The 27,775-nt window shown below is 37.1% G+C and overlaps 1 protein-coding gene across 1 annotated transcript in view; it reads left to right on the top strand.

Moving 5' to 3' along the window:
- usp45 (ubiquitin specific peptidase 45) overlaps window positions 1–27,775 on the top strand; it is a 72,719-nt gene that overhangs the window by 17,672 nt on the left and 27,272 nt on the right. Inside the window, exons 5-9 of the mRNA XM_008119089.3 lie at window positions 1,975–2,075; window positions 11,920–12,071; window positions 13,341–13,436; window positions 14,695–14,825; window positions 20,843–20,930. Coding sequence (XP_008117296.2) covers window positions 1,975–2,075; window positions 11,920–12,071; window positions 13,341–13,436; window positions 14,695–14,825; window positions 20,843–20,930 — 568 coding nt within the window. The remainder of the gene's footprint in view (window positions 1–1,974; window positions 2,076–11,919; window positions 12,072–13,340; window positions 13,437–14,694; window positions 14,826–20,842; window positions 20,931–27,775) is intronic.

Consider the following 27,775-nt stretch of genomic DNA (forward strand, 5'->3'; position numbering starts at 1 on the left):
GCTATGGGAATAAGCTGGTTGTTTACCTGAACAAATAAATAAAAATTAAAATGGGCATATTAATGGCTACTTATTCTGTTTTATAACTTGGCTTCTAGAAGGATTTGCTTTTGTCTTTTAAAAAACCCCTGGAAATTGGGAGATTATGCCATATCTCGGCATGTGCAGATGTAACTGCAGCCAACTGACAACTGGCATTCTGTTAGTGCATATGCCAATATTGGTTTGTTTTATGTCTATATATATCTGTTTTTGGTTGCTGTGGAAGTTGTTATTCCCTTCCTCTCTCTACGCTGATTAAAGCTTCTCCTCAGACCTAGCTCAGAGTTACTGCAGCCAGTACCCCCAGCCATACTGTGTTCATGTTGGGTGGTGGAAATAGACAATACATGTTTTAACTATGTCATTGAGGCCAGAAGCAAAAAAATTCTGGTATATCATCTAGTGATACCTCCAGACAAACTCTGCAGTCCTCAGTAGATACTATGGTCATTTTGCATCTGTCTGCAGGGACATAGCAAGATGCTTCTATGATTTCACACAGAATGGCACAGAATGGCTGCAGCACCTCTATAGTAGGTCTGTGATGGTTCAATGAATAGTTAACTATAATATGGTTCTACATGATCAACAGCTATTCTGTATTGGACCATATGTCCAGTATATCTGTCTGTTTTAATTGTGTTGTATCCTGCCTTGAGCTACAATTGTATTATTATTGTTGTTGTTGTTGCTGTTGTTCTTGACAGCTATAGAATGAACCCTAAAAAGCTAGTGAGCTTCATTATGTCCAGGCTAAAAAGCCACTCAAGGGGGCTTTGGGAGTGTTAGAAGAGTCACAAGAGTGACTTTAGAGAACTGCACTTTTTTCAATGTGCACTTTATCCACATTGACTTATGTTTATCTCTAGAATATGACTCTAACTTAAACATAGATATCAGCCTCTGATTCCTATCCTAGGCATTTGTGCCGTATGAGAGAAATGCATTGTTGTATTTGTAGGGTGGAAGAGTAGAGCCCCTTCCATCTCTCCCATAACTTTGTGTTGTTTCCAGTGACTCCAGCAGGAAAATATTTTCTATGCTTTGGTTAAAGCTGATTTACCAGAGATCTCCTAGCACTAATTCAGCTTCTGCAAAAGTAGACAAGACATGGGAGATTGTGATCAATTCATTCACAGATTTATAATCTGGTCTAGCTACCAACTACCCTTTTGGTGTGAAGCAGCATTAAGTGAAATAATTGAGTGGACATAGATATATTTACCCTTTCTTCCACTGAGTTTTATGTACTGAATAAAAAAATCTTACTTTCACCCTCCAACCCCAAGCTACTTGGATAGAATTTAACTTGTGCAAATAGTGTGGGAGGAATTGTTTTTAAAAGTTGTCAGCAATGTGGACCTTGTGCAAAATACCGTCTTTCCACAGTTACTTTCAGCTAAAGGAACAGGTTTGGGAGATCTGATTATAATTTCCATATGCCCCATTTTGCTCCTGAGACCCTCATTGTTCACTATAGTTTAGTATGGCAAGCAAATTGACACGTAATATGCCAATACGGTAAATGTTACTTTAGTGTAAAAAGACATTGTATCTCTCTCTCACACACACACATATGGGGGTGGATGTGGAAATGTAGTTTGAATATTCTAAAATGTGTAATTTTAAGCTCCAAAATTCCCTAAGACAGTTCTTCTCTATGTATCTGATATGGGGGATGCAGTTATTATTTTCTTTTCTGGGAACTTGCAAGGGGTTGTTACTAGTCCAGGGACCATCACCTCAGATACTTGTTGTTTTATAGCAATTGTATGATGTAATTCATATAAGCGGTTGTAAAATACAGTTCATGCAATGGTAGCTCCTGTGTCCTTCTTGTAAGATAAGAAATCAAAGTCCTTGAATTAGTACAATAAGAATTTGCTTGTTGTCTTGAGATTAGTTATTACAATAATGAAATGCTTATTTTAGGTGTTATGAATGTAATGAAGAGCTGTCAACACACTGTAACAAGAAGGCTTTGGCGCAGATAGTTGATTTCCTCCAAAGACATGTTGCTAGAAATGAATCAAGTAAGTTACATCAAGAAATTTTATGTGCGTCTGAAAGTGATATTCTCTTGCTTTAAAATGTTAGTGATTTGAGGTTCAGGAGCCAGAATGGCCTTTAGAAATTTCAAACTCTGAGCCACCTTGATGTATTAGTATGAGAATTGGAAGAACGAGTAAACAGTAGGGCCATTGTGTTGGGAAGATGACAAAATGTGAAAAGGGGAGAAAGAAAAAGGCAGAGTTGCTCAACATATTCTTGGCCTCAGTTTTCTGCCCAAAAGATAGCAGTGTTCAACTTAAGGATGAGCAGAGGATGCAGTAGGGGAAATAAAGCATAGAATGGGTAAAGAGGTAGTACAGGAATATCTATCTGGCTAATATAAATGAACTCAAGTCTCCTGGACCAGGTGAGTTACATCCAATAATATTAAAGAAACTGACAGAAGTAATTTCAGAACCAATTGCAAACAACTTTGAGAATTTCTGGAGAACAGGAGAAGTCTCAGTAGACTGGAGGAAGGCAAATGTCCTCATGTTCAAAAATGGAAACAAAGAGGACCTCAACAATTACTGCCCTACCAATCTGATATCAATAATAAAAAAAGATTCTAGAGCAGATAATTAGACAGTCTGTAAGGACTGAAGAGACCTTCAGTGGAAGAGACCTCACGGACCATCCAGTCCAACCTCTTGCAAGAAGCAGGAAAATCTAATTCAAAGCACCTCCGATAGATGGCCATCAAGCCTCTGCTTAAAAGCCTCCAAAGAAGGAGCCTCGACCACATTATTATATTTATATCCTGCTTTTTCTCTCCACACACAGACTCAAAACGGCTCACAACTAAAAGCATTGCAATACAACTTCAAATATACAAATAAAGTATTAAAACAGTATTAAACATCATTAAAAGTATATACAATTACAGCAGCCCTTGACAATCTTAAAAACCTTCTTCTTTAAAACCCTGCCTTAATAGGGTTTTAGCCTGCTGCAGGGAGACAGCAGGGAGGGGGCCAGAATCGATGGGCAGTCACTGAGAAGGTCCCCTCTCTCATTCCCATCAATTGAGCTTGAGGTGGAGGTGGGACTGAGAGAATGGCCTCTCCTGAAGATCTCAGGGCCCAGGCAGGTTTGTACAAGGAGATGCGGTCAGCCAGATAGCCTGGACCTGAACTGTCTAGGGCTTTAAAGGTAATAACCAGCACTTTGAATTGTGCCTGGTAAGAAACTGGCAGCCAGTGGAGCTGCTGCAGCAGGAGGATTGTCCGCTCCCTGTAGCTACCCTGTTTCCCCGAAAATAAGACATCCCCGAAAAATAAGACCTAGTAGAAGTTTTGCTGAATTGCTAAATATAAGGCCTCCCCCGAAAGTAAGACCTAGTAAAGTTTTTGTTTGGAAGCATGCCCAGCGCCTGCCAAACAGAACACCAGAGCATGCAGGATTGGTAAATGTACATACCAGTTGTACATGGAAATAACGGTAGCAACAAGAAATTCTTGATAGGATTCACAGTTTGTCTGGTTATGCTGATTTGTGATGACAACTACTGTACAGTATATAATAAATGTTCATTTTTTTGTTCAACAATAAATGTGAATTCTTCTTCATGGAAAAATAGGATATCCCCTGAAAATAAGACCTAGCACATCTTTGGGAGCAAAAATTAATATAAGACACTGTCTTATTTTCGGGGAAACACGGTAGCCCCAGTTTAGCAACCTGGCTCCAGCCAAAGTTTGACTGTGAGTCAAAATAATTCGAGTATATCTTGATTTTATGTTTTGAGTTGACTATGTGTAAGTGGGTTTGAAGGACACACAAGAGCTTTTAGGAGTAGCTTTAAAAGGTTCACTCTAGGAAAGAAGACATATGAGGAAGAAGTAACCATATGAGGCAGTTGTTTGATTACAAAGACCTTATAATGTGCTCTCTCACAGATTTCCTCAGAATTATGCTCCAGTAATTTCAACAGAACTTATCAAATACGTATTTTTCAGCCTTTGATTGCATGTTTTTTCATGCCTGCCTAGAACATCCCATTGAGTTCTAAGTGGCTATCCCCATATAAGTGGTTATAGGATAGTGATCTTAATTGGTTAGTTAAATATATTTTATTTGCGTAATCATGGCCAAAATACATTTTTAGAAAAGAAAAGAATGCTTATTTTTAATTGATGCATGTTATGTATTGTAGCAGGTATCATCTTAAATCCCATCTTCCATGTGCGAGATTTTTTGTTGTAAGATTCATTTGTTGTCTACAGTTTTTATATATATCGTAATTGTGATGAAAGTGAGTGAAATGTAGAAACTGATAATTAATCTAAATTAAAAACTCAAAGAAGCCTTTCTTAAATGAAAAATACTTTTTAAAATTATAGATTTAATTGGCTGATCATCTAAAGATTGCGATCTCTTGATATAGATTTATTTTGCCGTGCGTGCATGCAGATTCTTTGGATAATGAGGAAAGCATGCTTCCCTTCCTTTTGAAATAATGAAAAATTCCAGTTGATTGTTTAATGCAGTCGATTTATACAGAAATTAAGCACAGGAAATATTAGGTTTAGTTCGGCAATAGTATGGTGGATTATATATGGCTCTGGATGAGACTAGTAAGTAATTTGATGGAGGCTTTTATTCTAGTAAGTCTCCATCATATTTTTCCATTTGTAGTCATTGGTCCCTTTATTTTTGTGCATAGTATTTTCTTATAGAAGAGAAAAATAGTCTCTTAGATGTGTAATAAACATTTGTTCTTTTTCCAAAAAATAAATGGAACTTTTGCTTTATGATGACGTGCCTGCTAAAAAAATGGGTTCCACTTACATACAATTATGATGCGAATGTTTCCCTTTTTGGAATTGTACCCAAGATGCATATGAGATTTAGGGATGTTTATCCAGTTTAAATGGAAATGCACTTGGAAAAAATAGAAATGTATTGTGCAAAGCCCAGATTTCCTCACAAATATAGTGTGGGGAATAAACAGAAGCAAAAAAAAATTTTGTTGGTGAAGACACAAAGAATTAGTCTGGTAGCAGGAGCCCTCCTTTTTCATTCAGCAGCTTATATTCAACTTTTGCTCCACAAATGTGCAAATTATATTACTTCTACATGACTGACCTAGGGAATTACATTAAGCGTTTCAGATGAACCCAAGTGTGGGGTTCCCAAAAGAATGCTTGCAGCTGTGTGGGTTTCATATCTGATCTTACGGTTCACCCTGCTCAACAATGTATATGTGCTCCTCTCTTTTTCCTCTTGTCTTATTTTTGCCTTTTAAAAAGTAGTCTGCTCTATTAACAGATCATTTGTGACACAACTTGGGAGAATAAAGCAAGTGTTTTGTAAGGAGTAACCACCCAGCAGAACCTAGTTTTCCAGAAAAGGCTGGGAAGCTATTACGCGGTATTTAATAACCAAAGCAGGTGCATTGTTGTTAAGATGGCACACAGAGTGTTTCACGTGAGCCTAACACACAGCTAGGGCTCAATAATCAAGCTTTGTCTATGATTTCTAGGACAGAATCAAATTAAAGATATGAGTAACTTTGATCACTAGGTACAAAACTAATAAATATTATTTTCCCTGCATCTTTTTATTTCACCTATTGAGAAAACCCGTTTTTCCTATTGGGAGAAGTGTTTGCACAATTTATGATGCCACCCAGACTTTTAAGATATGTAACATTGGCAACTAGAATTTTATATATCTTGGAATGTTTTGCTGGCTTCTTTGCCAAAATAATGATTTTTTCCACAATATTTTTACAAACTATTTTAGTCAAAATCTGTAGACTTAGATATATAATTATGTTTGCAGATTTATTGAATATATACAATAATAAAACATTACCATGCATCGAGGTAATGTCCTTTCATTCACTAGACCTTGTTAATCCTTGTTAATGTTATTGAAAGTCAAAGGAATGTCTTTGGGCCAGGTAATTTGTCACTGGGGCAGCTGCACCTACTGTGTATTTTGATCTTCTGGTATACAGTGGTGTCTCAGATATGAAAATAATAATTTTTCACAAGTCTTTAGAGACAAATAGAAAGGAAGGAGTCCATCAGATAAGCTCTTTCCCTTAAGGACTATTTCAGTTGTTTATTTTTCTGTGTGAACGCTTTTAGAAATATGAATAGATATGTAGGTCACCCAGATGAAGAGGATGAAAGTGGAGATGATTTAAAGATATTAAATATTTTTTAGATTAAGGACTTCTTCTGTACTACTGTATATCAATAGTCATGGGGAAGTTGTATGTGTTTTATGGTTTTGGGCAATGTCAATTTATTCTGTATGGGTCCTGTAATTACAACCTCACTTTGCATTCTTTGACATGGGTTATGATATGATAGTGAATGGAAATTTTGGCACATAAGGCATAAAACAATAGGAAAACAATTTTTTTCCTTTAGTTTTCCGGACCTCACAGTGGACCTCACAATTTATTTCTAATGGTGGCATGATGTGAATGTACTAAAAATGTGCTTTGTGAATGTGCTTTGTATCGTATAACACTGAAGCTGAACTGCTGAGGGAATAGATAACAGAGAAATCTTGACCTTGGAAAACGTTCCCTCATTTCATGATGTTTTTTTTTTAATAAAGCAAGCATCATTGTTCTCCCCAGGTGAAAGCAAAGCAGCACAAATTAGGGTTTTGTAACATGTTGTACCATCTGTACATCCCACTGACTTACTGTTTTAACAAGAATATGGGATGTGTATCTATGTGTGTGCACATTTGCATGCATGTGCTTAAAATATGTTCAAACCATCCAGCAGTTCACAGGATTAATGGACATTGAGCACTATTCAGACTTTTTGTCTGTTGAGTCAACAGGGCAGACTGTAAGAAGAGCTACATGAGATAAATCTTCCATTCAACAACTCTATGTGCAGAAGAATAAGTTAGGAAAAGTTAAATAGAAGCTACCATCCTGTGCTAAATTTACTTGGGTCTGCAAAACGTAGTGGGACCATTCTGTAATTTACCCCAGCTTCTCCTTCACCTACAGTCCCCAGCCCCACTTACTTAGACTTTTCTGAGAATTTGTGGATATTTCAGAAAGGCTTTGAAGGAGGCAGGCTGCAGTGGGAAGGACTGCATGAGTATCCTTGGGTTTGATGTATCACACTGTAGATTTTAAATATGATACTAGCTTTCAGAAATGTGTTCAATAGGACTCAGTCAAAAGTTACTGTGCATAGGATTGTGGATGTGATCAGTGGAAATCCACAGATTTCATCATAGCTTCACAGTTCCATCATTTGCAAATTTACTCATGAGGAAATCCCTCAATATTCAATGGGGTTTAACCTTAATAATAATAATAATGATAATAATAATAATAATAAAAAAACTTTATTTATATCCCGCCACCATCTCCCCAACGGGGACTCGGGACGGCTTACATGGGGCCATGCCCAGAACAATACAATATAACAGAATATAAAAAGAACAACAAATCATAACACATTGAACAATACAATAAATGATAATATACATTACAACGCAAAATCAGAAGAACAATAAAAACAAGGGCGGGCCACATGAACACTAAGTTAAAACTCGGGGTGAGAAAGAAATAAGAATAAAAACCACAAAGAACAGGGTCATAAAATAGTGGTGCAACCTATAGATATTGGAGGGGAGCAACAGAGAAGATGTATGTAGTAATTACTCTCCAAAAGCACAACGGAAGAGCCATGTTGAATTGAATTGAATTTTAAGAATTCATATAATATCTTTTTGTTCATGTTTCTGTTCCTCTTAAGCTAATGCTCTGATCATATTGGTTTCCTGCATTCTGTAATTACATGAGCAACAAAACAGTTCTGTTTATAGTTTAGGGATTTTGTTTTGTTTCTGTGGGTTTTGTTTTATTTTTGCTTCCTGGATGATTCATATTTGAGATTCAGTAAACAGAACCTTTCTACTTGTGTGAAGCTGTCATTTAACCATGAAATGAAATGCTTTTATTGAGTTTGCCCTGCAGATATGGTCCGCTGTGGCAGTGCTGTCCATATTTGGTGGCTGTGCAAGGAGAGCCAGGTGGTGCTGCAAAGCATAACACAGTGAAGCGTGGACAGATCTAGGTTTGACATTTGTCATCCTGCACTGCTGAAGGGGAGAGAAAAATCTGCTTTTCCATATGCTTCTGCTCTAATTTTTGCCCGCAGTTTTGTCCAGATGGCCTTGTGAGCATTGTTTACTTTAAGATGTTGGCCCAGATGTTGTTGAATGCCGATGGAGAAATGCAACAACTGTGGCAATCCAATATGCAAATTATGTACACAATTTTGGCTTTTTAAGAAAAAAAATAGTCAATCTGTTTACACATTTTCAAATGCAAATGCCCCCTGCTTCAGTTCATTTTTTCAAAGAGGCAGTGGATTGACATTGGATTTAAAATCAACGTGACTTAGATGTAGATCTCTTCTCTGCCATAAAGTTCATTGGGTAGTACTGGACTAGCTTATCTTTTAGCAAGCCTAACCTAATTCCAAAAGGTTGTTTTGACAATAAATGAAGTATTGGAGGAAAAGGAGCCCAGGATGAAACTTTACTCCCTGTCTCCATTTAGGTGAGACAGCTATAATAAGTAAATATGTGTTTCTTCATTACTAGTGTATTGCTCTGGCTCTCCTATATATATTATGCCAGGGCTTTTAAAACTTTTCCCACTTACTACCCATTTCTTCTTGAGACATGTTTATGTGACCCCGGGTATACAGATATATAAAATAAGTATAAAAATCAAACAGTTACTGATAACACATAGGCATTTACAAAACTTGCTGAACAGTCTAATTTTCCATTTTATGAAGTACAGCTAAAGCAATTTCTGTAAAGTTCACCATAAACACTGTTCATGGTTGCTAACGGATTTGTATAAATGTCTAGGTGGCATTCAGAAACCTTTTATTGAGCTAAGGGGACCCCATTTGGAGTTGGAACCCACAGTTTAAGGAGCAGTGTCTTATGCTATGGAAGGTGTTGGACGATACATGCTTCAGTTTGTTATTTTCATAGATCTGCACTAATGGAAAGTAAACTTAGAGCGTGGTCCATGTGGAGCGTATTGTTGTTGTGCAGGAGCTGTCTTGCAAGCAGGATAAGTGAGCAAGCTTTCTCAGGTGGCACATACCAGGGAAGCAGAATAGCAGGCATGTATTATAGGAAAACAGCCTACAAAGTGCCTGCAGCTGCCAGGTGTGATGGAAAATGCAATCCCTATGTCGCTTGTGCAGTAAAGTTAAGCTGTCTGTTTGATAGGCTTCTGTACATGAATTAGAGGTAGAGAGATGTCATCTGGTTCTTTTCTTCAGGAGGCAAACAATTTTGAGTTAGGTGTACTGCTGTGTTGTCTGTTCCTTTCAGAAATGCTGAACTCCAAACGTTCTTAGTAACCCAATGGTAAAGTCATAGTGTTTGTTAGGAATGCTTCATATGGTTTGTTTCACATGCATAGAGATTACATCTAGTAGGAAGGAAACAAATTTCCATGCATGAAGTGTAGCTTGTGCTGTGCCAAAAATACAAGAATTGTTCATTTGTGGTGTGTTCTTTCCCATCTATATATTTACATGTACAGAGACTAGCATGGTAATGGAGAAAAGTAATAGATGAGGAAGAGATGAGAATTCCTCTGCATTCTCACTGATTCATGTTAGTGGGTTAAGGAATATTCTGTATCATTATGAGCTTGAAGGAGTTGGGGTGGAATTACAAACCCAGGCATAATTTTAAAAAATGTGTCTTGAGTGGAAGGCATGCAGATTATGCCAGCAATCTAATGTCAATTATAATAGGTATTTTAGCTATGTTTACTTTCTTTTCCCCTCTGCAAAATGCAATTATATTTCTCTCCCACTCCCTCCCACCCCTCTATTTTTCAAGAGAAAATGCAAGTATCTAAGGGTAATGCATAAAGAAGTCTTCTGGCATGAGAGTTCCATTAATGCAAATAGGTCTGCTTAGTGGTTTCTCAAGAACACTTAATGAGTCCTCAGTATGTAACTCATTAGGACAAATATATGAATTTATATGTCAAAATGGGGATTGTAGCAGTGCAGCTCTTGGCATCCATTAAGTCCATAACTTGTTCACATTGACATGCATTGTTAATCAATACTTGAAATGCTGCAGATGTCAGTAATGTTCATAGTTAGTACAGCAGCCATGACAATATGAAAGTTGCTAGTAGAAATCTAGGCTAAATAGTGTGTCTCAAGTCTTCTCATTACCTCTAGGCTACAAGTTAATGGCTGCCTAACTTCACTGCTCTGTATCTATTTAAGCAATAAGGCAAATGGGAAAATACATGGACGGTGTACTGGTAGCATATTATATTATAAATTATAAAATACATCAGGCTTTCAAGGTTTGAAATAAACAGTCTCTTTTTTTGCTTAAGTTTGACAGATGTCCATTGTATAGGTAGGGGTTAATGTGATACTTATCTAGCTGTTGAAAATACACTGCAGATTAAATATTCACATGTTTCAATAGGCATTAACTGACATAAACTCACCCTGAATCTAACCAATTTTTTACTTAATTCAGAAAATAAATTTTTTTCCTTGTGCTATGCATTCATTTCTTATTGATGACAAAATAAAGACAATTTATTTCAAGGGGGCTGAAAATTGGGGGTGTGCATTTGACTTTGAATTATTGGAGTGATGCCCCAAACGAGTCTAGATTAGAAAACATTGGCTTCATTATGCTTCTTCAATTTGCATTTTGGCATATAGAAAATTACATGGTTTTAAAAAAATAAAACAAAGATGAGAATTTGAGAGCAGGCTGAAACCAAATGCCTTTGAAGCATAGAACACCAATACTTCTATGAGCCATAGATGCCAGTAGCGATTCCCATCTTGAAAACTAAAGCTAAGTTGTACACTTCAGAGAAATACCTGAGCCATTTTGAGATACCAAAAAAAAAAAAGAAAGAAAAAGAAAAGAAAATAACGCCAGCATTTGGATTCCTTTTATTCATGGAATATATTAAATTTGGGAAGGTCATTAACTAGGGCACAACAACATTGTTTTTGAGAAGTACCATAATTACTGGAAACACCGTTGCTTTTCCTATTTTAATAAGTATATGTTTGTCCTAATGGAGTCATTGGGGGGATTTTTAGTTATTTTCCTTTTTTTAACGGTGATGTTGATGATCATAATGAAATTGGTAAATCATTATATAATAGCTCTTACATTAATGAGCAATGACTGATGTGTTATTTGGGAATTGTAATTAGTATTGCTCTGGATTTTTTTGCCCCTTTGGTGACAAGATTTACTAAAAACTGGAGATGACTTGAAACTGTGTGGGCTTGAGATCCATCACATATGTTTCTGTTATTGTATGATTGTGGGCTAGGACTAAACAGAGACTTAAACATGTTATTTGTGTTTGCTGCACTGTAGTCTACATTTTTGGTATGCTTGATCCCATATCGTATTACAAAATGCTTTCAGAGGTTTAAAAACACCCTGATGACAAAAAAGAAATTGAAAGCCTTTTTTGAACTGATTTTTTTTTTGGGGGGGGGGGGGATTCTGGTTATAGTGTCTGTGTCAGATAGCGCATGAACCTAATTTATGTACCATTACATTTATGCATATTCTTGCTATAAATGGATTTGCTAGTCAGAATCTGAGTGCTTAATGCTTTGTCATTTTAGATGTTTATAAATTTGTAGAAGAACATCAATTTAGGAATGTGGTGTCACTCTAAGTTGGCTTTCTTTGATGAGCTTTCATGGGCAATTTTTCATTATTTAATTTTTATACACATGCATACAGTATGTAATAGCCAGTAATGTTGTGCTTGTCCCATTAAAGGTTCATCCTCAAAAGTTATATGGCTACATGAAGAAAACAATGAAGCAAATGATATATTAAAGGGGAAAGGCGTAAATTCCAGCTGGGCATCTGTTCCAGTTAAAGGCATTAATAATTTAGGAAATACATGCTTCTTTAATGCCGTGATGCAGGTAAGGCCAACATTCTTTCATAATCTGTGCATACCTCTTTTCCCCAGGTTCAAAAATAAGCAGATGAAAATTTTATCAAGGTTGTGAATAATTTCTGTATTTCACTGCACAATAGTCACACTTTCTACCCTTTTGTTTTAAAAATGGCAGTGCAATAATTATTCAGTGGCGGCTATTATGTTGTGAAAATGGTGAAAAAGCGCAGCTATGGGAGCAGGCATGCGGGGGAGTGAAGGTCCACTTGTGGAGTTACATCCTTCATTCACTCTCCTGGGCCTGAGCGAGTTAATAAAGCATGCAACATTTATGCAGGAAATAGCAAAAATTCCAACTTGTATGTGGTGGCAACTGTTATGCCATGTAATACAGTATTTCTCTGTGCAACACTGGCTGCTTAGAACAGTGGCTCCATCCTGATTTCTGAGTTCATCTAATATTTTCAAGTGTTTTCAGTATTTAATACTGTATCTGAAAGTTCATGGTTTCTCTGGCTTCTCTGTGAACAACACTTTGAAACTAGATGTTTTAATTGCTGATTTCGAAGTAATTTTGTGGGAAAATTATTTTACCTGACATAAATGAAATACCCTTGTGTGTTACGGTATAGAAACCAGGATCTGTCCTACAGTCTTCTACCCTGTCATAGTAGGACAGCAGAGCATGCAGAGACACTCTATGGTTGGTGTTATACTCAATCCCATTTATTCATTTAAAAAATAAAAAACAAAGGGCTTACCTTTCAGTTGCTTCCATACTGAGATTCTTAAAATTGCTAAATTATTATTCTTCCACTGTCCTCTGTAAATAGAATTAAAAGAGTGGCTATACATTGCACAGTATGATGCTATATTTCTTTTAGCATCCAACCATCAGTGACTACATGATGAAGATAAAAATATCATTTAATGGCTCATTTCTAATGGGAAGCAGAGGAGGTGGAGAAAAGGTTATTCTAACTTTGCACACTTCAAACTTTTAAAAAATGGCAGCCACCTCCTTCAGTTAATTCTGAAGTGTAAGGGAGTTTCAGGACTACTGTATGATTTGGCATGGAAATCATCACATGAAAAGAAGAAGCCAAATATTTCACGGTATATACACAAGTATTTCTCTTATGAAAAGGAGCACTGTGAGTTGATCTCATGTAACTTGTGTAACGTCTTCTAAAGAGGACTGTTCCTTTTACTTAAAAAGCACTTTCAGTAAGAATTTGTGAAAGTCCAATTGACAGGTGAAAGTCATCTACAATCTTTTCTGTTTTTCCATTAGAATTTGGCACAGACACACATGTTAAATGAACTAATGTGTGAAATGAAAGAAAAGGGGACAAAGCTAAAAATTGGTCAGAATCCAGCATCTCAACTGGTAAGCATTTAGTGGGCTTTCAGTTTTGTGTAAAAATAGTTAAATTCTTTGAGTATGGGACCGACAGGGCATTGGAAATGATAGTGTACTTGTGCGTACTTTCCCTGGGTTTGTTTGTATTCCACCCTACATGGTGAGATGCAAAGTTGTTTTCAGCCAACCACTGTCCATGGGAGGTTCCCACTGGAGGAAGGTGAGGAGGAAGAGGTGTTTTGCTTCTCTTCCTGCTGAATCCCTAGGAAAACTGTTTCAGAAACTTGGAGGAACTGGTGAAGATGGCCCAAGCAGGCCTGTAGCGAGGCGGGGGGGGGGGGGGGGATTTTTTCAGGTTAAAAAAAAACCTGGTTTACTCATGAATTTTAACTGGTTAAACAAATCCCCATGCTAAGTCTATGAGACGTAAAACATTAAGAGTCCCTCCAGGCACTATCTCAAGCAGATATTGACAGGTCTGAACCCGGGGGGCAGGTGGGTCAGGGGTTCAACCCCCCCCCCCCAAACCGAAATTTTCAAAACCCCTACCGAATTTTTTTTCTGGCTACGGCCCTGGGCCCAAGGGACAAAATTGGAGAAGGGAATCTTGCAAAAAGTATCTCCCTCCAACGGGAGCATCTGCTGGATCTATGAAAGGCATTTGGTATCTAACCCACAGTTCTACAGAATCATTTCTCATAAGGTGTAGTTAGTATATGACCCTCTGCTGAAGGAGAAATTAATATCTCCTGGTTTTGTCTTCAAATGTTATTTCAATCCACATATCCAATATATATGAAAACAATGTCCTTTCCATCTATGGAAAGCCTCTGAATGAGTAAGCTCCCTCAGTTTCTGTTGAAAGCAGGCTTTCTTGGAAATTGAAAAAGGCAAACCTCAGTCTGCCTTTCATTGAATTACATGATCCTAGCTTGAACTGTTGCATGAAAAGTAAAGTTAGCAACTACACTCAACTATTTCTTACCATTCCTATATTCTTACCTTTCTTTCTGACATCAGTGGGTATGAGCTATGATAAATCTTATTTTGCTCTTTTTTCCTCTCTTTCAAAATTGTCACCACACTGATAGTGCTCAAGTAATAGCCTATTTTGAAGACAGGAATCTGTAAATTTGTTTTCTGATACTTAGCTGGAAGGGTATTTTTGGATGGGGGTTTAAGGTACCATTTTCATTAGAAAATTCACCAAGTCTTAAATTTACTTTCATAATTATTGAGTGGAGCATTGTATATTAAGGTCTGATATTTCTTTTTGATCTCAAAGGATCCTTTGGTAGTGAATCTTTCAAGTCCTGGGTCACTGACATCGGCTATGTTCCTGTTCCTTCACAACATGAAAGAAATAGGAAAAGGACCTCTTTCTCCCAAAGTTCTTTTCAACCAGCTCTGTCAAAAGTAAGGGTACCTTGATGTCAGTAACATGTTTCACATAGGTAGCATCTGCGCATTAAATTTGAAATATTCCCTGTAATATAATCCATTATATTTAGAACAGTAGAAATACATTGTTATGCATTATTTTAACATGAAACAGCAAAATAATAATTTTATAAGACTAAAAATATTAATAGTTATTAAGGAACAAGACAGAAATATATGATTCTTTCTATAGCAACTGTTTAGCGTCTGGTACTAATTCATCCACTGTTAATTTTGTTAGTGTTGCAGCTGTCAGACGTTTTGCTAAGACAGATTGTGTGCATAGCTACAGGGCCCTTCTGTTTGTTTTCCACTATTTTGAATATTAGGGATGTAGACTTTTGACTTATCTAGAGATTTAGTGGCTCACACAACATTTATGTACTAAGAGGACATAAATAATGCTTCTATTTCTTACAGCTGAATAATTTTTCAGTGGAAAAATTGTGAAGCCAGGCATTACCGCACTTTCTTCTCTGCTTGGTGTGCTCACAAAAATAAAGCTTGATGTTTTTGATATTATTCTGGTGCTTCAGTGTTTCTGAACAAGATTTTCTTTTGAATGTGCTAATATGGTGATAACTATGCTCTATCTCTTTCCCTTTGAAAGATATAGGTAGTTGCGTTAGAAAAGTCACAACAGATATCCCTCCACATTTGTGGGTTTAATCTTTGTGGATTTGATTATTTGTGGTTTATCTGCTGCCACCTTTGCTGCTGCCCTGCACCATTTTAATTAGGAAGTTTGGTAACACCACTATCTATCTTGAGCTGTGTTCAATTAAGTTAGATTTAATCAGCGGTTAAATCTGTGTTTGCTAGAAGGAAATCAAACTGGTGGAGTAGCTGGCCCCAGCCATTCATTTATTCCTTGCTCACCCCTTTCTGCTGCCCTTGCCATCTTCCTTGCTACCACCGCGGATCCTCCCCATCATCCCATCCCATCCCCTTCCCTCCATCCATCAAAGGGAGGGCGTGAATGAGCTATTCTGCTGGTACTGGTACTTTTTGTGTGTATTAAATACTGTCTGCAGGGCCTAGAGATGTTGTTTTATTTCAACCATTATGTTTGGATCTCTTATTGAACCATGTTCAATGTGCTAAATATGTATTATTTTCAAACATGTTTTCATGTTGCACTCCAAATTTGTCATCAAAAATTTAAACTGTATCCTACCATGTGCAAATACATTTTCTCTGTAATTACTAAAGGCACCTTTTGTTTTTCTTCTGGTAAACTTTAATCATGATCGAGAAGCAGACAATACGTTGTGCATTTCAACTGTATTGCAGCTGTTCATATGGTGTCCAATGCCAATAATAATAATAATAATAATAATGAATAAATACTTTATTTATAGGCCACCCTCTCTCCCTGAGGGGACTCAGGGCAGTTTACATACAAAAAGGCAAATATTCAATGCCATAATCAGAGTCACACACATCAAATTAATACAAAATAACATAAATAACCCTATTATTAAGGAACACATTCAAATTCAAATAAAAGAACAAAAGAAAAATACAAGTACTTAAATAGAACATAATTACACTAAACACCTTTAGCTTAGACAATCAAAACAAACTATCAATGGCATTCCTCATCATATGGTTACTAGCAGCCATAAGATTATGGAACCCCCGGTGGAGCAGTGGGTCAAACCCTTGTGCTGGCGGGACTGCTGACTTGAAGGTTGGGCTGTTGACCTGAATGTTGCTGGTTTGAATCCAACCTGGGGAGAGCTCTGTCAGTTCTATCAGTTCCAGTTCCATGCGGGGACATGAGAAGCCTCCCACAAGGATGGTAAAACATTAAAAACATCTGGGCGTCCCCTGGGCAACGTCCTTGCAAATGGCCAATTTTCTCACACCAGAAGCGACTTGCAATTTCTCGAGACGCTCCTGACACGAAAAAAAGCCACTTACGATTATTCAATGGGAGCTGGTTTTGCTGTGATGTTAGTGCTTTACTCTTTATCCAAGATTTACAGAACTCAGTCTTTCTCTCTGTCAGATGCAGCAATGAGAGATGAGCCTTCCTTGGAAGACAGCGTTTTAATAAAGTTAATCTTGTGCAGGTTAAAACTACATAATTATTTAGACCTAGAGTTGTAAATTGCCATAGGTGCCAATGGGATGTATGCTGGGAGAATTTAATATAAAATTTAATATACTGTAATTTATCCCCAAGCTGATAAGACTAATAGAAAGATATCAAGGCCAAGGCCAAATATGAGTTTTGAAAATTTACTACCAAATGTATAATGTCAAAGTCTTTCCTTTTCTCTCTGAATTGTGTGAGGCCTTTGCTTACATCTGCAAGACTGCTGGGCAATGGCCCCAAGCTTTCTTTAACTCCCAAGTTGCCACTGCAGTGACAAATAGTGAACAAGGTGAGTGCCATCTGATTTTCACTGCACCACCAAGTACAAGGAAGCCAGAATGACAGCAGTGCCCTATGTAAACAATGGGACTGGTTCCGATTCAGAACTGATTCAACCGTTCATCCTACTCCGAAGTGCAGGGAAGCTCTGGAGCATTTCCTGACTTTCCCTAATGTGAGACACAGCCACGTCATGTAAAGACCACAGAGTCAATTTTATCCCGCTTCAGACAGAAAAGTCCGTGAAAATATGTCCATAATGGGAGAACGAAGATAATTATTTTTTACATTTCATTTTATTTGTAATTGATTATTAGAGAGCATGCATTTTTAAAACAACCAAAAATTTAAGCAAATTATATAAGGCAATATTAACTAAAATATTTTATGTTTAACTTCAAATGAATAAATATTATCTAAAGATTAATGCAATATTTGCCTGATGTTTAAACAGTTATATTATACACCATCTTGTTTACACTTAGATGGTAGACTTGAAAAGCTATGCCATAGCTGTCACGGTTGTCCTTCACTACTTATGGCCATTAACAGGAATTCAACCTGTTCTGTCATTTATACTGCTGACACTGTACAACAGGTTGTAGCGCATTGGCACTGGCTTCCATATGTCAGCACATCTGTGAGCGGTCAGTTCAACCAACCATCTTAGAGTCCTCCACTTTCGCCAAGGATCTTGCTTGAAGCATATTTTCAAGGAGAGAAGAATGTACATCTTTTAGTTGTCAAATCCAAGCATATCAGCATTGGTTAGGGCTTCTGCTTCTCCCCCTTTTATCAGCTTTTTGTCAAAGGTGCTCTGAAAAATCATTTTCATTTCTCTCTTAGAATGTCTTTCAATTATATTAAAATTTTCCAAATTGAGTGCAATTTTGTGTGTCAACAGTTAATTTTATATATTTGCGTCAAAGCCTCCGGCACCTGATTGAACAAATATGCAATATTTTAAACAGTACTGTATATCTGATGTTTACATTTTTAAACTTTTTAAATTATTCCCTTATTTGTAGCTTAGGAGGTCATATACGTGCACTCAGTATAAAAAAGCTATAAAATACTCAGACAGATGACATTCAGTTTAACTTGTTAAAAAGAATAGATAAGAAGTGAGAAGAATTAATGGCAGAATGCTTTCACTGATATCTTATACCTCCAATTTTACTGTGGAAATTTCTCATTTGAAATTGTGGTTTGGTTGGAATGAAAACATATGGTATTATCTGCATGTTTTTAGCAAAAATGGCAGTGAGATCCATCATAATGTAGCAGTTTGAGCATTAGAGAATGATTCTGCAGACCAGGGTTCATTTCCCTGCTTGTACATGGAAGTCCACTGGGTGATCTTGGTCAAATCAGACTGTGTCAATTGCAAATCCTCGCTGAACAAATCCTACCAAGAAAACCCCTAGATAGGGTCACCTTTGTGTCACCATAAGTCAGAAACAACTTGAAGGCACACAGTGACATGTGCTCCAACATTTTCCAACCACAAGCAGCAATAGCAGTTTGAAATGTCTTGAAGGCACATAATAATTTTAACCAGGGCACTGCTACTATAAAAAAGGTTTTCATTAAAAATCTGGATGATGTGAGAGGCTTGCTCGGTACCCATTTTGGTTTCTTGAATGTTCTCATTGGGTCCTATTTCAGCCCATGTCCCTCTTGCATAGTCCTTCAGTATATATTTTCTCTCTTTTGTGTTCACTAACTTGTGTAGATGTTTAAGGTCTTGACTGAAAAGGCCTTGTCTAGGCAAATGACAAATGAAATTATTGTATGCAGGATAAGTTGCTGACATAGATTGAAAACTCCTGTGTTGTTCTGACTGTTTAGAACATCTTTCCTTAGGCTACAAATAAAATTGGACCCTTATAACTTTCTTAAAGACAGAACTGAGTAAAGCAGGAAATATGTTCTTCCTCCAGTATTCAGATTTTATTGAATATCACCCTAAGCTCTGTCAATTATACCCTGTCCTGTACATTGAAAAGGACAGACAGCAGTTGTTCAAGTACCCTGCTCTGCTTCCCAATGGGAAGAAGTGATGACTTTGACATTTGCTGGTATTTTGTTTTCAGCTACCAAAGGGAGAGCTGACCACTCTTTCATGGACAGCTAAGATAAGAATGTGTGGAATTTTGAAGTGTCTGTTTTTTAAAAAAAAAGTTTTGCTATATTTCAGTCTTGCACATACAGTCACAGAAAATACAGGTATTTGCCTGTCTCGCTACACAGACCTATAGCAATCTCTGTAGGCTTAAAATAATTAATGGTCAAGTTTATATTATACCTCCTTGTCTGGCCATTTGAAGCAGTTTTCATTCACAGTGGGTAAATCACTTATTTATGTGCCTTTATCATATTTATCACCGCATCTCTGTCTACGAACCCACGCGTTCACTTCGGTCATCTGGAGAGGCCCTGCTCGTGATCCCGCCTGCGTCGCAAGCGCAGTTGGTGGGGACACGAGACAGGGCCTTCTCCGTGGTGGCCCCCCAACTCTGGAACACCCTCCCCAAGGATCTCAGACAGGCCCCTACATTGGCAGTCTTCAGAAAGAACTTGAAGACCTGGCTGTTCCAATGTGCCTTCCCAGATTAATAGGAAATCTCCAATACCAAGTCCCATAAGCACTTTATTAGAATTAAGATCGCATATCGCACTCTGCACTTGCCCTATAAGCCTTATGTATCACCTGTCACATCAGCACTTTTAATCTTGTACCCATTACTCTGGCCCGGCCCAGTTCTATTGTGTTTTAGCGTATTGTTATTGCTTGTGGTTTATACTGTTTTAATTCCTTTAATTTGCTTTTGTTTTGTATTGTTATATTATGTGTTGAGGCCTTGGCCTTTGTAAGCCGCATCGAGTCCTTCGGGAGATGCTAGCGGGGTACAAATAAAGTTTAATAATAATAATAATAATAATAATAATAATAATTTACACCCCACAATCTTGTCTGGATAGGATACTTAGAAACATATGGTTCACCTGACCATCTTTTGTTGGAAAGGGGGATGACTTTACAAGCACTATGTTAATTAACAATGAGGTAGAACGTGCTTTGAATTTCTGTTAATCATTTGATAGTTTGCATTTAAAATGAATGATGGGATGCATTGTTTCCTTTGCTAATAGAAATGTTCATGTTTACTAGCACTGGTATGACAAGAGAAATCTACTACTGTAAACCAAAAAGAAAGCTATTTTTTTCCGTTATGTTTTAAAGTTAACCTCCATAGACTTTACAGTAGTTGCTGCATAACTCAAAATATGTTATCTCCAATTAATCAAAATCCATGTAGTTTCTGAATTGTGTTAAATAGCTAAATAAATACTGGTATACGTCAATTAAACGGGTAGATGTTTTCCTTGATTTTATTTCTTTCAGAAGAAACTTTGGCTCAAAAGATGGAAAAATAATGTTTATACAAGTGCTTGCTTGCTAAGGGATTATGACAAAACCTTTCACTCATGCCTTTATTTACTTCACCAAAGGAAACCAGAAATGAAAATGGGCAAATGTGATCACCATATCACTAAACCTGAAAATTCCTCTGGTAGAGACTTACTTATTTCTCTTCCACTGCAGGGCTCCTCGGTTTAAGGGATATCAACAGCAAGACAGCCAAGAAGTTCTCCACTATTTGCTGGATGCAATGAGAATAGAAGAAACAAAGGTGAAGAATTTGTATTTCAATAACAATGTGTATGCCTAGTTTAAACCCCCCCCCCCCCAAAAAAAACCCCAACAACACCCAAACACATAGTTGGTACTATTTTGTACTTAGAGATGGCTTTTCCAGCTTTTCTTCTTCATCATATTTAATTTATTGTTTCATGGTCTGCCCAGCTGAATCAATTGCCTCTCTATGGCCCTTGGCAAAACTGTCAATTCATCACATGGGTCCTATCAATAATATGGTTGTTAATACTTATTGAACTTGGTACTACCCAGTTGCTACATGAAAAGGTTCTTAGGCAAATTGAATTTAAGATTTAGTCTTGTATACTACCTTGTGTCCTGTGGTTCTGTCACATTTCTTGTTAGCAATTCATTCTTATATTTAAGTAAATTGTTGAAGGTACATGATAGCAGCCTGCTCATCATTAATGGCTCATTGCACCATGGCTTCCTAAGAGAAAACTGACACTAAAGATACTAAATCTAGAGGCCATTTTTCATATTATCCTGAAACAGACTTTCTTTTCCCAGCAATTTCATACTCAGCAGGGAACCATAGACAAGCCAGTCTTGAATGAAGGGACCTGTAAATGCATTTTTTGTTCACTTTCTCTCTTCATTTTTTAGGTATATAGTTTCTAAAATATTACATGTTCATTAAAATATACATCTGGTTCAATTAAGTGTAAAGCCCCCCTTTTTTGAAAGCTGAATACAGTATATGGAAATGATACTCTCTGGTAAGGATATATTTGCTGTATAATTTCTGCAGTCTACTATACTAGACTTTATAGTCTAGTATACATAATGGATCCTATTTGGGTCTCAATACATCAGATCCGTTCTGATTTTGGAAGCTAAACAGGTTCAGCACTGGTTCATACTTAGATGAGAGACTGCCAAGAAATACCAGGTGGCCTAAACTTCAGAGAAAGGAACTGCCAAAATAATATTGAATATTCCTTGTGTAAGAAAATCCAGTGAAATTCATGGAGTCATCATATGTTGATAGGTGACTTGGAGGCACACATATAAATGATATACAGTAGAGTCTCACTTATCCAAGCCTCGCTTATCCAAGCCTCTGGATTATCCAAGCAATTTTTGTAGTCAATGTTTTCAATATATCATGATATTTTGGTGCTAAATTCGTAAATACAGTAATTACAACATAACATTAACTGCGTACTGAACTACTTTTTCTGTCAAATTTGTTGTATAACATGATGTTTTGGTGCTTAATTTGTAAAATCATAACCTAATTTGATGTTTAATAGGCTTTTCCTTAATCTCTCCTTATTATCCAAGATATTTGCTTATCCAAGCTTCTGCCGGCCCGTTTAGCTTGGATAAGTGAGACTCTACTGTAGTAGATCTTTGTGTAACAGTAATAACTATGTCTTAGGTCAGGACACTTATTTATTTATTTATATCTGTATCTTACTATTGCTTTAAAATGCTAAGAGCAGTTCACATGAAAATTTCCGTGGTTCCCTATCTAGGCACTGCTGAAGCACACACATTCTTGATTTTAGTTATCCTGGGCTACTTACTCATTCTGGGTACAGCTTGTGGAATCTTTTATTTGTAGCTCAAGGTCTTGGATGTCATTGTACAATAAGATATGAACAAGGCTTGGAGCAAAAGCCTTGTGAGAGTGCCAAGCGATATTGTACTTCGTCAGGTTATCAGTAAGCAGATCCTATGTGGCACAAGTCAGTGTAAAAGTTGATTACTTCATCTCCTTTCTGTAGATTGGGTGAACTGGTACATAAACAAATGAAATCAGAGGCACATATTCCTGTTTGAATATGCCCATATCTTCATATTTTGTTTTCATGCTTATCCAATTTATTACTAACTTAAAAAGGGTCAAGTCTTCCCCACTCCTGTCTTTTTAGTTGTGGAATTCATTACCTGCTACTGTGTACCTTTGTACAGGTCTGGGACTAGAAATGTTTTGGGTTTTGATGAGGGTTTTTTTGCATTTTAGAATGCATTTGGATACATGTAGATGAGACCCAAGATGAAGTTCATTTAAGTTTCATATATACTTTAGATGCATAGCCTGAAAGTAATTTTATACAATTTTTGTAATAATTTCACACATAAAACAGTTTGCTTACATTGAACTATTAGAAAGCAAAAATTTCATCCATGTAGACAAATATGAATTTTGGTGTATTCCCAATTTTGGAATTCCAGATAAGGGATGCTCAATTTGTATTTTTTTCAGACTGTCCATTTTCAAATACATTAAACACACAGCTTTCTAAACTGTGTGTCGTGACACATTTGTGTGTTGGTTACAGTCTGTAGGTGTGTTGCGCAAAAGTAAAGAGAAATCTCTGGATGTATGTGAAATAAACATTAAATAATATAATTTAAACATATAAATGAAAGATTTTCACGAGGTAAGTGTGTCTTCATACGTTTTGTTATTACAATGTATGTATGTGTATGTCTTGTAAGGAGTTGCTAGTGAAACCGAATTACTATGTTGCAAAATGATACATGTCTTAAAAGTGCATCACCAACATGAAATGTTTGGAAAGCTCTGTGTTAATACATGAATTTGACTCTCAGCCACCTCAAACTATAATTTCTAAAATTTAAATAAGTGCTGCTTTTGTATTTAATGTGGGCTTGTGCCCAGTCTCGCATCTATTTTTGTTTTGTATGTATTTTGTGAAGACTAAAGATGTGCAAAACAGGCGACACATGTATTTAATTAATAATGTATTATTTGGCATAAAACTATCCTTTGTGTAATTTTATGGCAAGAAACTGTTTGCCAAAGAGTCCCAATTATTATTGTTGCTAGAATAAAGCAAAGTTGTGATTCCTATTTTTAAAACATGATTTTTAATGGCAAACCTTCAGATCTTCATGTTACCCTTGCTTAAATTATTACAAAGGAAGCTTGTTGACTAGTCCTTCACCAATCCCATTTCCTTCCATGGGGTTGGGGTCGATCCCACCCTGGTCTACAATTAAATCCATGTTTGGCCATAATGGTGCAGTACCATCCGCAGCAAGGGGTTTCATCCCCTCAGGCTTCGGAGCAAAGGGACATGGCTAGTCAAAGTGTTTGGCTTTCCCCTCCCTTTCCCCTTTCTTTTCGGTCTGTAGATGGTGTGACAAACCGAGAATGTCAGATTTGTGGATCTGGTTAATCTTGTGAGCAGTGACAGTTGTTCCAGCTTGAAACAAACATGAGCAACATTGTCTGTCATGGGAACGCCACAGCTGTTAATCGTGCTATTGTTTGGGAGTGTCACTACCATGTGGCTTTTTTAATTGAAGGAAGCCTACAGCAATCTGTCTGCCACCAGAATGCTTTAAAAAGGATTACAGCAACTAACTTCCATTTTTCCTTCTGCTCTTAAAAGTATTTAAACTTAAGTCATTTTTGCTGAAATGGCCAATTGTGATCACTTTCCCTACTTTTTGCCTATAGTACACTTTTTATTGGAATTCTCTGATTTTCTCTGTAAAGAAAATTTGTATTTTCTGTATTCACCTTCATATCCAAACATTAAACTTTTTGGAAAGCACTTGATCTTGCAAACACCTATTCTCTAGTACTTAAATGCAATTAAAGTGCTTTCTCATCCCAAGGAGCACCTATTGCTATTAAATTGAGCATGTTGCATTCTATAAGGTGTTTTCAGTCTTTTACTTCTAACAATTTCCCATTTTTGGACATGGAATGCTTTCTATTGCTAATACACTCTGTTCTTGTTTTGCGTCTGAAATACATTAATGTATGTAAATCTTTTAAAAAGGGAAACAAACAGTCAGTACCCCGGTCAAAATGGCACTTTCCCCCCTGCATGGCACACATGAGATGCTTCACACCAGAGCTTGAAGTATTCGAACCCTGCTGCTAATTGATTAATGTCTGATGCATTGTTAGCTGCACCCAAACCCTTCAAAGACTATGTCTTTCTTTGACCTAAATAAATGGTTCAACGCACTCACCCTAACAAAAAGAGAGTAGCTTATGGCCTTCAACCCATTTATGGGATCCAACTTGCTGAGTTATTTATTGATTAGTCTCTTTGGTATATTGTTGGATTTAAGATGAACAAAGAGAGGCTGGAGGCACTAGGAATTAATACACTCCCCAGGTCAAATATTCGTGAAGTAGAAACCATTACTTGGTGCACTAGTTCTTGTTGTGTTAATGGTTTAATTTACGTTCATCTTTATGCTTCTGTGCTCTTGATATACAAGTGGGGTGGGCAAAGCCATAAACTTCTAAAGTTCTGCATCTGGTTACATTTTCCTGTCTTTTCTGATCATGTTGTTAATAAATTTTTATTACTGTATGTGAGAAATGATCTCATGAAATTACTTACACTATCGTTTAAACACATCCCTTCAGTAAATTTTACTAATATCAATTAATAGCTGGAAGCTATTTAGTCATATTCTTTTTGAGCTTCTGGTTGGAAACTAGAACAGTTCTGTTCCTTGTGGCACTTATTGTTTGAAATTACTTCATTTTTATTTTTTGGTTTTAGGGGTTGTTCTTAAACTTTGGAAAGTTTAAAATAATAATTATTGTTTTTATGATTTTAATCTGTGTACCCTTTGAATTGCCCCTGGTGGCGCAGTAGGTTATTATTATTTTATTATTATTACATCACTTCTACCCCGCCCTTCTCACCCATCAGGGGACTCAGGGCAGCTTACAATATAAACCCTTGTGCCAGCAGGACTGCTGATCGATAGGTCGGCAGTTCACATCTGGGGAGAGCGGGTGAGCTCCCTCTGTCTGCTCCCTCTCCCCATGTGGGGACATGAAAGAAGCTTCTCATAAGGATGGTAAAACATCAAAAACATCTGTGCATCTCCTGAGCAACGTCCTTGCAGACAGCTAATTCTCTCACACCAGAAGCAACTTGCAGTTTCTCAAGTTGCTCCTGACACGAAAAAAAACCCATTTAAATTACTTTATTTGTGCCTTCCCTTGGGAGTCCTTCTGCTATTACAAGCGATATATGCATACCTTACATTATAAATTAAGGACTAAAGAAATATACATATATGCAAAGAGTGAAAGTGTCAGGTGTAGTTTTAGATAGAAAACAACAACTCTATCTCATATCTTTTGGCCTTGGCTTTTAGTTCTATACTTAAGGTTAAAAGCCATTACATTTGCTGTATTTAACTGCATTAAGGTTTCCCCTGACGTTAAGTCCAGTCGTGACCGACTCTGGGGGTTGGTGCTCATCTCCATTTCTAAGCCGAAGAGCCGGCGTTGTCAATAGACATCTCCAAGGTCATATGGCCGGTATGACTGCATTGAGCGCCGTTACCTTCCCGCCGGAGCGGTACCTATTGATCTACTCACATTTGTATGTTTTTGAACTGCTAGGTTGGCAGGAGCTGGGTCTAACAGCGGGCGCTCTTTCCGCTCCCAGGATTTGAACCTGGGACCTTTTGGTCCGCAAGTTCAGCAGCGCAGTGCTTTAACACACTGTGCCATCAGGGGCCCCAGTTAGGGTTATATTACACTATAAATCACTTCAAATCAGTAGAATTGTACTTTGTTTCATAATTCAGTCATCATATCTGTTTGACTATTCATTGACCTTATCTGTTAAGTCTAAAAGCGTATCTGTTATAATTCAGAAAAGGAACTGACTTCTTACTTCCTTTCTGATTGGAATATTGTTTTCCTCCTTCTTTGTGTAGGTCTTGTCTTTCCTCTCTTTTGTTTCCCTGTTTCCTTGGTCTTATCAATAACCAAACATGCTTAATTCAAGCAATAATCCTTCTGTATTAGGCCCCAGTAGGAAGAGTAAAATAAAACCCAGAAAAAATAGAAATATTGCACAATAATTAGACTGATTAATACTTGTATAATGTGCACAAAGCCTGAGTTTTCAGGTGACACAAGCTTTATAATGATTTAGAGTGTTCCAAGCACTTGCTTTTGATTATTTCTGGCATCCTTAACATCCATGCAAAGTAGGACTGAAATAAGGTAATGTAACATTCTGCAGTGAGGGGTTATCTAGAGTACTGCTTCTTAAACTGTGGGTCTCAACCCCAAATGAGGTCCCCTTCCCTCAGTTAAGGTCATGAAAAATTGGCAATACTAAACGTTCTTGAACACTACCTAGACATTTGCACAAATCTGTTATCAACATTCATTGTTTAAAGTGGACTCTAAAGAATTGCTTCAGTTGTACTTCATAAAAAGGAAAACAAGCCTGTTTACCAAGCCTTGCAAACACTGATTTATTTTAAGTAAATGTCTGATTTTTATACCTGTTTTTATAAACTTGTATACCTGGGTTAAGATAAAAATTTATCAGGTGGAAAGGGGTCACACAACACAATGTATTGGGCAGAAAGGGGTCATGAGTGGAAAATGCTTAAGAAGCCCTGATTTAGATCAGTTCCTCTCTGCACGTGTGTCTCCCCGTAGATGGGGATTTAACATTTTCAACTGAAAATGTTAAATCAGAGTTGCTGATTTCCTGTCCAGTATTATTTTGAAGTTTATTGAGGGGGAAAGATTATAATTCTCTGGAAATCGTGAAATTGTTTTACTGATGACGTTTTCATTTTTGACATGTGTTGCTGTAAATGGTAGAAAACCAGCATGGTTTGAGTGCTGGAGTAGAGATCCAGGAGATGAAAGCATAAATCTCCACTTAAGTCTATGAAACCCATCGAGTGAATTTGGGCAAGTCATATTCAGCCTCAGGGGAAGGCAATGGCACACCCTCTCTGAACACATATTGCCAAGAAAGTCCCATGATAAATTTGTCTTAAGAGTTCTATGAGTTGAAATAGACCTCAAACAACAGGTGGAATGGT

Source organism: Anolis carolinensis, chromosome 1, assembly GCF_035594765.1.
Source record: "Anolis carolinensis isolate JA03-04 chromosome 1, rAnoCar3.1.pri, whole genome shotgun sequence".
NCBI lineage: Eukaryota > Metazoa > Chordata > Lepidosauria > Squamata > Dactyloidae > Anolis > Anolis carolinensis.